Source organism: Mesoplodon bidens (assembly GCF_964165515.1).
Source record: "Mesoplodon bidens genome assembly, chromosome: 5".
NCBI lineage: Eukaryota > Metazoa > Chordata > Mammalia > Artiodactyla > Ziphiidae > Mesoplodon > Mesoplodon bidens.
The window spans coordinates 113,925,477-113,937,960 of record NC_138161.1 but is presented as its reverse complement, the minus strand read 5'-3'; the positions used below and the strand labels follow the sequence as shown (position 1 = coordinate 113,937,960).

Sequence of the window (12,484 nt, the reverse complement as noted above, 5' to 3'; positions counted from 1 at the left end):
TTAAGAGCCAAAGGGATTGAATCTCTAATAGTGAAAGGGTTGGGGAGTGGCAGAGAGGATGGGGAAGGGGGAGTTTGGGAGCAAGGCAGGAGGGGGTGAGATCCCTGGTTAGGCTACACAGGGAGGGCAGGAGGGGACAGTGCCCTCAGGAATGACCCTGAGAGAGTGTACGGGGCTCTGAGTCCTGTGTGGTCAAAGGCACCACAGGGCCCTGAGTGTGTGTCAGGGTGGAGGCAGTGGGAGGATGCATGGGTGTCCCTGGTCTGTGCAGTGCCCTGCGGTGGCACTGGGAGTGCGTCTCCGGGAGGGATGGGCTGTGGATGTTTGTGTACGAGCTGCAGACGTGATTTCCATGAGCCTGTGGTGATTTTGCAAAGTGAACACAGTACAGTTTTAAATCCACACCTTTTGTCTGTTTTGTGCTCTAAAACAAAACATTAGGGAAATATGTGCAATAGAATATGCTCACTATATGGATTTAAAAATCTATCTGGTATATAGCACTTACTGAAGCATGAAACCATTGTCTTATTTGAATCTCACTACTATGCTAAGGTTGAAATAGTATAAATTGTTATCCCCATTTCAAGGTAAGGAAACTGAGATTTAGACCATTAACCTAACTTGTCAAAGTTTATAAAGCAGATCTGCACTAGAACCCAAGTCTCCCGATTTGAAGCCTCTGTTCTTTGCACTATAACACACACAACATTTTATCTGGAGTTGACTGCACAGCAAGTTTGCAGATGTAGCAAGGTTCTCTGGCAAGGAGGTTGGTAGTATTGTTTAGGGCACAGGCTTTTACGGGTGGGTCGCTGCAGTGTCCAAGCAGGGTAACAGGGGACAACAGGCGGTACTGGAATGTGCATATTTAGGAAAGAAAATCCATTGGTTGTCTTCTGTCCTCTCAATCAAGTCACCAAACCTGAATATGAGCAAATTAAAACCAATGTAATCTAAATTATAGACAGTATAAAATACTAACACTAGGTGGTAAGGTAGTTTGAAAGTTAAAACTCTAAATCAGATGCTGTTGCTAAATTTGGCAAATGAAGGAAAATAAGCCCAAGATCCTTATTTAATATCCTTGCTCTATGAAATAGTTTATGCTTTATTAAAAACAGAACAATAATAACCTTTTAAAAGAAAAGAAGAAATATTTAAAAGAAATGGAGAAAAGGTTTCTGTTTATTTTCCTAATTTGCATTTAAATAGATTCATTTATCATTTATTATATACTAAGAACTAGATTTGTGTATTTTCACTGAGTTTAAGCCAGCATAAAAACATTACTTTGCAAAACGTGGGAAAAAAACCCCCAAGTAGCTTACATGTAACATCTATCTTCTTAATGAGACAAAACTATGTTGGTTTCCAAACAAAGAGATAAAATTTCATTATTTAGACATGAACTTTCCTCCTGGAGGAATTTTGTTGTTTTATTACATTTTGTTGAACCTACCATTTATATCTTCTCAAAAAAAAAAAAAAGACAGTTCAAAATGTTTGAAACCACTGTGGAGATATTTTCTTTAGTTTTTTTTGGTTTTTTTTCTTTAGATTTTTGTTCCAGTGTCTAGTTCAGGTGTCTTCCAGAGAGCCCAATTCAAATAGATCAAATCATAAAATGTCCTAGCTTAGAAACAGTCAGCTTGTCTGGAGATTAGCAACCCCAGAGCCTGTGACCAACTCCCTCATGCATTTCTTTCATTCACTAAGTATTTATTGAGAGAAGTGGAGCTATTTGAATCAGCCATCCCCAAGCACTGAGGGGGCAGGTGGGAGGCAGAGAGGAGGGGGCCGGGTACTGGCCACTGAATGGCCCCATGTGAGGGACAGCATCCTACCACCGCTGGAGCCCCACAGTGCCCTGGTGGCTGCCTTTTTGGGCAGAGGAGTTCCTACAGTCACATGCAGGAGGCAGGGCAGTGTCCCAAGAGCCTGGATCAACAGACACTCAGTGAATGTGCCTTGGGTGGCATGAATGAAGCCCATTGTGGGGGGGCTTCACTTCTCTGAACCTGTTTTCCATCTGTGAAGTGGGCCTGCTGGAGACAGTGAGATGATGCTTGTGAATGGACATTTTGAACCCTAAAGCACTGGACAGATGTCAAGGCTGAGACTAAGAAGCTGCATTTCTCTGGCTATTAAGAACAATGCCAGTTTTCTTACAGTCATTCTTTGTATTCAAAAGTTAGAAATGTTAAGCTGTAGCAATGAATAAGCATTCTGATCCAGGAGACTCAATAAAACTAATTTTTATTTTGAATGGAAAAAAATGCACTCCGTAAGTTTCCAAATTGAGCCGATTGTAAACCAGGATGCTTACCTCCATTCTGGGTACTGCTTATCCCTTGGAAATGTAGAGAAGCCCAGAAAATAAGAGACTTGCCCACAGTCTCATGGGTAATTAGTGACAGAGCCAGGCCCAGAACCAGCCTAGTCCTTATCCCACTTAACTGCACACGCACATGGGTGCTTACATGCCTGTGCACACACACACATTCTCTCTCTGCAGCCAGTTGCAGTGAATGCAGCAGAAATGCTGGTGACCCTTGCAGGCAACCAGGCTCACAAAAGTGAGTATTATATACAATTAGGCAGCAGATTCAGGCCCAGAGAAGACTTGAGACTGTCCCTAGGAAACAGCCATGTTGGAGAGACTGTGGTTCCTGTCATCACATCGACTGTCTGGTCCCTAGATGCCTGAGATGAGTGTCACCTCCTTGGAGCACTGCCTCTAGCCTCCGGCATAGCTGAACTTTCCCAGAATGCGCAGCCCCCAGAGACCGCTTGTGTGTTCCAGTATGGAAGGCAGATGGGGCTCAGTGGCCTGGGTGCAGACCTCATTGTGTGAGAAGCCCATTCAATGAGGCGTGCGGTTCCTCCAGCACTCTCCACTCTCGCCTGCCTTTTAACTCACTGTTGTTGTTGCTTTTCTCCCTAACTGGCCCGTGTTCGGCTCTCCTTGCTCTGTAGTCCAGTAGGGACCTGGCGCCAGGCAATCTAATCATTCTGGTGCTAGCACATAACTCTCTGTTTATTAGCATATCTAAATACTCATTTAACAGAAAATACAGGGAAGGTCACTTCTAGGCCACTGGGATAGACAAGAAAGTATGGGTGAGCACTTTTCATCCTGAGTTCCAAGGACTTCAGGCATTTCAGATTTTCATTAATTTTATTGATTCTTTGGTCAACAAGGAAAAGAGATGAGAGATTATTTTTAAATGGGGTTGAGAGGCAGAATTTTAAAGAACAAAAATTACACAATGAAGTTCCTTTAGACTCCTGGGGCACTTGTCTTCTTCCCCTCTTGTCCTTAATAGTAATTTTAAAAAGCGCTGACCGCATGCCTATGGTGTGGGGTTGGCTGTGGCTGGTGGACCCAGGGTGGCGCACGCCACCGATCCTGCGCAGCCTCCGCAGGCACCCCCCGCCTGGAACATCTGCTGACACTTGAAAGTGAAGGATGATACTTTTGCTCTTTATCTGTGTAGGTAGCCGGAAGTGATCTGGGTAATTCAAAAGGGAGAATCATCTCCAAATTCAATCCCATTTAATGCCCATTTGCCTTGGGAAGGTGAGGTGCTTGTACTTACCCATGGGTTGTCATAGCCTTGATGTCCCTCTCCTGACCTCCAGACAGAACTCTAACTGCCCACAGGACCCCTCCACCTGAAGGTCTCCTAAGCCTCTCAAACTCAGCATCTGAAACAGAACCTGCTGTCTCTCCTCCCCTACCCCAGCTTCTTGCCCTTCTCTTGAGGTGGTGCCATGGTAGCACCTTCTCTTACAAGGATCCAGGGCGCCATGCCAGATACCTGGCTGTCTTCCCTCTCTCTCTCTCACCCTCCCTCCCCAAACAGTTGGGAGTCCTCAGTCCCTTCCTAGTAACTCTCACTCTGCCCACTCCACAGACTCCACTGTCACTCCCCACATCCGGGCTTCCGGGTTCTCACTCTTGCTCCCCAGGATTACAACCTCCTAACCATTCTTACTGCTCCATCTCTCCCCGCCAGTCCACATCCCATGCTGCTCTCAAAGCTCACATCACATTTCACTGATCAGCGTACAACCCTCCACTGACATCTTGCTGCCCGCAGTATATGGTCCAGGTTTCCTAAAGCCCATGTCCAGGTCCCTTCTACCTCCCCAGCCACATCCTCTCCTCACATCAGGTCCAGAAGCACAGTGGTGCTTTCAGAGCCCTCTGCACACTGGGCTGCCCCACAGTTCTGCCCCTTTGATCTTCCCTTTGCCCGGAGCCCACATCTCTCTCTTTCACCTGGCTAATTCCTACCTGAGTGAGGGTCAAGTCAGGTGTCACCTCCTCTGGGAAGCCTTCTCTGCTCTTCCCTCTCTTCACACCATCAAGAGAGGCTGCTACCTTGATACACCACACTGAACTTTATCTTGATAGATTTCTTTGTTGAGTTGTGATTTTAATCAAGTCATATGCCAAGTTGTGCTAACACTGTATCTGAGTCCATGTTTGCTTTCCACACTGGCTTTTAAGCCACTTAAACTCAGGAATCACATATTAATCATTTTTGCCTTGTACAGTGCCTGGCATATAATGAGTGTCCAATAAATGCTGGTTAATCGTAACTGAAAAAGTAAATTCGCTTTTCTGTTTAAAGGGGAAGAATGGAATGAGGCTGTGGTTCTGCCTCCAGGAAAGCTGGCGTGATCTTTGCAGCTTCTCAGCCTACACCTGTGCTCCGTTCTTCCCTGCTCTACTCTGCAACTGAGCTGCAGCCTTTAGCTCATCCCAAACTATGGACCATGAGTTCCAAGCATAGCGATCCTCTTCTCCAAAGGTTTAACACGTTTCCTGGCTATATCACTTGACTACTCTGGGCAGAGGATTACAGAAAATCCAAATTAAACCAGTTTGAATATGGCTCAGGTACTAAGCAAGTCCAGACACAGTGTGGAGGTCAGGCAAGGCTTAATCAGGGCTCTGCTTGTTTCCTGCCATTGTTTTGGCTACACTCTTTCTCTGCCCATTGGCTTCACCCTCAAGCTGCCAGCAGAATGGCTACAGCAGTTTGAGGCGCAGGGTCACAATGACAGTATCAGAGGAAGAGAAGTCATATCTAAACAACTACAGTTCTGTTTTCCCAGAAGCTTCCAGCAAACTTCCCTTTGTGTTTTATTGTACTGAATTGGATAATATACCTGTTTCTAAGACAATCCCATGGGTCAGGAAATGTCATACACTGATTGGCTTAGATCTGGTGTCCTGAAAGGGGGTAACCCTTAGAGTGACCAGGCTTTCCCTTGGAATTGAGGTTCTGGTTAGGTCCCCTAAAAGTGAATGGGCCACCTGTGGGAGAGGTGGAAACCTAAATGAAAACCAGGTACAGAGCCATGGGGAGGAAAATGGCTCAGTGCCCACTGTGCTAGGCAGTATTTACTCTACCCTTAAAATCCTCCTCTTCTGGTTCCTCATGAGTCATAGCAGAAACCCTGGAACTGTGAAGCTGTGGAGTCACAAGAAAAGTTGACTGCATTCAGAGTCAGTTCAACAATGTGTGGTCGGGCAGTGTAAGTGGAATGGGGCATGTTAGGATGCCCTGTGGCTTCCAACGTGTCTCTCTCTCCTGCTGGTGCGGTAGGGAGTGGATTAAACCTCCCACTTGTCTCCACTTCACCTGTCCCTAAAGCATGCATTGAGGGGGGCGTGGCTTTTGACGATTTCTAAAAGCTTTTTTTTTTCTTTTTTGCGCGGTACGCGGGCCTCTCCCTGTTGTGGTCCCTCCCGCCGCGGAGCGCAGGCTCCGGACGCGGAGGCTCAGCGGCCATGGCTCACGGGCCCAGCTGCTCTGCGGCATGTGGGATCTTCCCGGACCGGGGCACGAACCCGCGTCCCCTGCACTGGCAGGCGGACTCTCAACCACTGCGCCACCAGAGAAGCTCTCTAAAAGCTTTTAAAAGGGGAAGTAACTAGGGAAAGTGAGCAGCTTCCTCCCCCTTCTCCTTGGTCCTCTTACTCATTTTCTCTCTTCCCCTAGGCTCTGTAGGGAGACGTGGAGGCTGGTGGCAGGACCTTCTGCTAAGGAGGAGGGCTCTCCTGGGAAGCCAGGGTGTGGGCCACCCCCGACCCTGAGCACGATGACTGGTCCTCACTGGGCCCCAGCAGGAAGGCTGCTTTTCTCCCAGTAGCTCTGAAAGTTCCTTGCTGTTGGACCCATACCCCCCTGATGACTGTGTGCCTTCTTTCCCCCTCTAGATGTTCGACTGGATAAGCCACAACAAGGAGTTATTCCTCCAGAGCCATACAGAGATTGGAGTCAGCTACCAGCACGCCCTGGACCTCCAGACGCAGCACAATCACTTCGCCATGAACTCCATGGTGAGTGCAGGGTCTCTTCTCGGGGGCAGGAGAATAACGAGGGGGATGGGGCTGCAGTGGAGAGAGCAGAAACAGACTTCCAAGCCGAGGAGGGGTGAGAAACTCTGAACATGCGGCCCCTTTTAGCATTCCATTTGCCAAGATAGGGACGAGTGCAGGAGACGTGGTGAGCCGGCTGTTCCTGCAGCAGATTATGGCCTCATTTCTGCCTCCGGACCCTGCTTTACATGGTGAAAGGAACGTGATAGGGTTGTAGAAGCCATCAGCCCAGTGCAAGACTAGAAAGGAGAGTGCCCAGTTCCACTCCGCTGACTAAACCCACTGGCCTGTGTGAGTCACTAAGCTGGGATGAGAGGCACCTCAGGCTGTGGCGCGTTGGAAACGGTTGAGTGAACTGGGCTGCTTAGCCTAGAGAAGAGGAGCCTTGCGGGATGCACAGCTGCTGCCTTCAGTTACGTGGAGGGCTGCCTTGGAGAGAAGAGGGTGGAATCGTTTTGTGTTGGTCTAGGAGGCAGAACGGTCCAGGGGACGGCAGTTGGAGGGGGAGGCAGCACGTGGCTCAGGAGGTGGGATGTACTGGAAGTTAGTGAGCCCCCCGGGATGGGGAGACTTCAAGCAGACGCTGAATTCAGAGAGGGATGTTTGCTAGCTGTGTGGCCGTAGGAAATTTACCTGTCTGTGCTTCCATTTCTTCATCTGTAAAATGGAAATAATAATAGCCACCTTATAGGGCTGCTGTGAGGATTCAATGAGTTAATTGTAAGGTGGCTGGAGATGTGCCTGGTACATAGTCCATTATCAGTAAATATTGGTATTATGATAATGATGATGCTGGTGATACAGGAATCTAGTCGAGATAACACCTGTGATTCCTCGTAAAACTAACCCTTTGGGACAATAATTTTTCCATGTGGTCTCCCCAAGACTTTGAAATCTTGTCTGCCCCTTGAACCCGTTGTATCTGAAATGTCTGCAGCCTAAGTATGCCTCGACATCTCTCTCTCTCTCCCCTCTGCCAGCTCTTCTTGCTTGTAATACTGGTCCAAAAGAATAGCTCCACCATTCCCTGGATATCTGAACGCCAAAGACCCCATATCATTTCATCTGGTGATGCTGGGAGAGGGGCGGGTGTTAGAAAAAGATAAACACAGAGGATCACAGAGGCCAGGAAAGAAGATAATTTCATTTTCTATGGAGTTGTTTTAACAGTGTTATACACTGGACTATATTATACACAGAAATAATTCTGGCCTCCAGTTTTCAGTGTCTAGTTAGGGAGATAACTCAGACAGTCATAGTACAGCTTGATATGTGTGGTGATAGAGATGCTGAGTGACCTAAGAACCATACAATCTCAGTGGTTTAAAGTAATAGAGGTTCATTTCTTGTTCCTACCACATGCCCATCACTGGCTGATGGGGGCTGTGCTCATCGCACTCACTCGATGAGACTCCCAAACTGAGGGAGCAGCCACTGTCTCAGATGCAGCCAGTGCCTCAGCAGACAAAGCAAGTAGCCAAGCGCACACTAGCTCTGAAACCTTCCACCTAGAAGTGAGGCATTTAACTACCCAACACCAGTCACACGGCCACATCTAACATCGTGGGTGGAGGTATATGGTCCTACCTCCACATGCTGGGGAGGAGAGAGTAGGTATTTGTGAATAGCCCTAATCATTAGCACAGGCAGCCATGGCAGGATGTAAGGTAGAGGTGAACAGCGTGAGATTTGGATGGGAAGGGACCTCTGGCTGCAGAATAGAAGGTTGTGGGACCAGGCAGGGAAAAGATCAATACTGACTGTGTTACCAATTTGGGCCACAGCAGTCTTGTCTTCATCTAAATATAAAGACTAGTCCAACTAGTCTTCTATAATTATGTCTCATCCCAGGCTCGCTTTAGTCACAGAGGAGCAAACCAATTGATCACAGGTGATTAAGAACATGAACTCAAATCTAGTCAGGTTTGATTATCTGTGTGCCTTGTGGATTTCCCCTGGTGAATTTTACAAATTCTGTGCCAGAATCTTCATGTCACCCAACTGCCTGGCCCTAAGGCAGACAAACTCATTTTAATAAGAAGCAAAGACAAACATAATTAGGGAGGTAAGTCTACCATCAAGCCCCTCAAAACAATGAACTACAAAGTTAAATAGAAAGAGCCTTTGGCTTTGAATTATCTGCACCACTGCTCTTCTCTGTTAATATGGATAACTGAGCGTTAATAACACATCAAAAACCTTTCCTCTGACAAATTTACTTCTGAAGTCTCCATTTTCAGGACAAAAAAAATAAAAACGAGGGAGGAAATTTACTGAAATTTTCTGGAGCTGGGAGGGAGGAAGAGGAGGTTTAATATACAACAGCCAATTAGCACGTTCCAGCCCATCTCTAGTCTCCCTTTGCCGTGAGTGCCTGCCTGTTTAGCCTGATTAGGCTGGCTCTCCTCTCTGGCTGCAGGGCAGGGGAAGGGAAATCCCAGGGTTGTTTGATCAAATTGGCTGAACTGGTGCGTTATAAACACGGCACGTGCTTTTGTTAACTGGGAGGTTTACAGGTTTCTTTATTTATTTTATTTTATTTTATTTTTTTATTAGTTTCTGCTTTATAACAAAGTGAATCAGTCATACGTATACATCTGCATGAGGGAAGGGATGTGGGAACAGATGTACAGGTTTCTTATTAAAAGGGACTTCCCCTAAGACGGATGTCAGCAACCCAAGGAGGCGAATAGAGGGAATTACAGACTCCTTTTCTCTGGCCTGAGTGATGGATGTTGCTGCCAAGAAACAGATGAATTTAAGCAGCTACTGCTGGAGCCCAGTGACTGGAGGAATGATCATTTACTCAGGGGAAGTGGTAACGTGGATTGTTTTGTAAGTTTACTGAGGCATTTCCTTTTCGGTTCTTGGAAAAGAACCTATACATATGCCCACACATCTGTCCATGTAAAGGTTCATGCAGCGTACTTTGTTTCAGGCTACAGGTGAGTTCTTTGCTACTGAATCCTGTTTTATCAGTGAAATAGGCCAGTGATCCCTTACCTTTCGGGGAGGTCACAGACCCCTTTGAAATCTAATGAAAGTTGTGGGTCTTCTTTCCAGAGAAATGTATGTGGCATTTTTTAGGCATTTTCAGGGGATTCAAGGGAATCCTAAAGCCTATCGATCACCCTCCCCAATATAAGATCCCAAGAACCTCATGACTTCTTTCTTCATTCATTCCACAAATAATTAAGGATTAGACATTGTGCTGGATGTCGGGCATATAATGGTGAACAAAATGGTCTGTCCACGGAGGTTCCGGTGGAGAGACAGGTGATATTATATAATCTCATAAGTAAATACATAAAAACAAATCAAGAAGTCTTATGTTGGAAGAGTAAGTGCTGCTACGATGGAGGATAACAAAAGGGGCTCCATTTAAATGAGGGGAGGTCAGGTATATCTTTCAATTAATAATCAGTATTGACTTAATGCTTATTGTTCATTCATTGATAGTAATTAATGGTCTGTGAATTAACTCTATAAAGTACCAATTCTTTATAATTTAAAGAACCCCTAGATATACTGTTTGGTAAATGAAGATGATCTAGTTATAATTTATCTGTTTTTTAAGTTTTGTTTTCATGTCTAGTTTTATATACCAGTTAAAGACCCGACCCCAGCTGAGGTGACCATTACTGAGAAATAACTGCATATCATTAAATCGTGGAAGCAAAATCAGAAATTTCCTAAATTTTGTCTGTGAATTGGTACCAATAAAGGCTATCAATTATTAACATGTGGAGAGTGTGGTAGTATAATGCCCCACTGAGTATGGTACATGAGCAACTCTGAAAGAAAAAGGTTAAAATTAGTTGATCTTTGGCTTTTTGTTATAACATGTTTTTTTGCAGTTTCCACTGGGGAATCCTATTCTTTTGATCTTTGATAATAATAATAATAATAACCCACCTACTAAACCCAGTAGGAAGATATTCTCTGGCTTCTTATAGTGCCTCATAAAGCCAGGTTTCCTGAGCTCTCTGGGGCCCTCCTTTTTCTTAATTTCGCCTTCTGTTGTGAAAGGCTTTCTCACAAATTCTCCTTCCCCTGAATGTGGCCTCCTCCTCTGATGGGAGTGTGGGCAGATGAAATTAGGGTCGGGTTGTACTGTAATAAACAGAACAATCAGGTAGCCATCTGTGCTCTAGCTCCTCATGAAAAAGACACTCACAGGAGTACATACAAACATAGCACAGTCTTATTTACAATTTTAATTCGCCGGTTCTTTGGGAAAAATAAATTGCTAATGGTTTCTGTCTAGAGTTTTAAAATATGAAGTGATATTCATTTTCTGTTGTTACGACTGTGAGGACTCACATTAGTGATAACATGTGCAGCTGGACAGTAGGAAGCCTTTCTGCTGTGGCATGTTGATAGCTGCTTTAATCCTATTAATTTGCTCACCAGAGGCACATACTGCCACTTGATGGTATGCAAATCAGACCAATTGCAGCAAAGCCTGTGGTGCTCTCTTTGTTTTGAGGGAAAGTTAGAAATGGTCGCAACAAGGAAAAATCAGATCTGGTGCAAGAGAGGTAAAGATTCTGAGCAGGTTTCCTGACCTCAATTTGAGAAGCCTTGCTCTGGGGTCCTTTGTCATCTCTGATTCTCAGCAGCCCCAAACCATGATTCCACAAGTAATTCCCTACCCCCAAACAGACAGCACTTCCTATGATGAAGTGACCCCACTTCCATCGCCCACACTCCCATCAGAGCAGGAGGCCACACTCAGGGGAAGGAGAATTTGTGAGAAAGCCTTTCACAACAGAAGGCAGAATTAAGAAAAAGGAGGGTCCCAGAGAGCTCAGGTTTTGGGGAACACACGCATGCACACACACACACACACACAAGCACACACACTGTTGTGATGTTTGATAGTTTAATAGCCAGGGTTTGACCCTGTCATAGCCACAAAGTCTCTTAGTACACATAAAACCTGCTGAAAAAGAGAAGAGATGAGTCTTAGCTTGTATGCATTAGTCTTTTTAGTACAATTTTTTTTTCAAAGAATCTTGTAGTAGACTTGCTAAAAATGTAGATTTCTTTTTGGTTTCCACCCCAGTCCTAGAAAATCATAATCTCTGGGGGATGAGGCCCCCAAACCTCCATTTTTTGACAAGTTTCATGGGTGATTTATGTACATATTAAAGTTAGAGAACTGTTGTTCTGTGGAGAGGTATATATATTTATAAAATAGTCACGCCCTAAAATAAAGCATTACAGGTTCTGAAAGAGAGTCCACTTCTAGTATGACAGCATGAGGCGCTATGCAAACCTGCTCTCCAGTGAAACTGGTGGACATTATTTTAAAAGAACCATTTAAAGTCTCTAGAACTGGTCCTAAGTGCACACAGCAAATGAAGAAACATTTATTCAAGAAAATTTACTAAAACTTGGTAAGAACAGCAAATCTGTGGTATTTGAACCAGGACCCTCTTTCCTCCCACCTCCCAGCTCAACAAAATGGAAACGCTACTCCAGACTAGTGCAACCAAGAACACAGGGTCTCCTTTGCCCCCAGCTCCCAACTGAAGGACTGTCTTCCCAGGTAGGACATTTCCTATCCTGGTCCAAGCTACCTGTTGCTGAAATTAAGTTCTAGGTGAGTGTGGCCAAGAGGTGGGGACTCCTTCGTCTGCCTAGCCCCCACTCATGGAGCAGAGGCTATACCATGGGCACAACACTGCTGAGAAATGGTGTTGCCTGGGAGTAGAAACAAACTATAAAACAGAGAGCGCCAAATCTTTTCCCAAAGCAACTGCATTTATTTGCAATAGAGCGTAGAGAAGTTCAAACCAATAGCACTCTCAGAAATGCCCTTAGGGAAGTTATGGTGAGAGGCAACTGGGAGAAGATTTCTAGAGTCACTGGAGATATAGGGTAAATAGTAGGCAGGCTGGTTTGTCAGAGAGAAAGAGACTTCCTGGGGCCAGAACTTAAGTAGTGACCTCAGGAACTGTCCCTTCAAAGGAGCTTGGATTTGATTGGATAGATCTGTGAAGCAGATCTATATTTATACCCCAGGACATTGTTGAAAGCAATAGAGTAATGAGCTGGAAATTAGTGGAATTTAACAGC

The 12,484-nt window shown here is 45.3% G+C and overlaps 1 protein-coding gene across 5 annotated transcripts in view; it reads left to right on the top strand.

The window, feature by feature from the left end:
- LOC308618179 (kalirin) overlaps positions 1-12,484 on the top strand; it is a 467,155-nt gene that overhangs the window by 246,692 nt on the left and 207,979 nt on the right. For all 5 annotated transcript variants that reach the window (XM_081235674.1, XM_081235672.1, XM_081235671.1 and 2 more), the window contains exon 6: positions 6,239-6,361. In XM_081235674.1, coding sequence (XP_081091800.1) covers positions 6,239-6,361 — 123 coding nt within the window. The remainder of the gene's footprint in view (positions 1-6,238; positions 6,362-12,484) is intronic.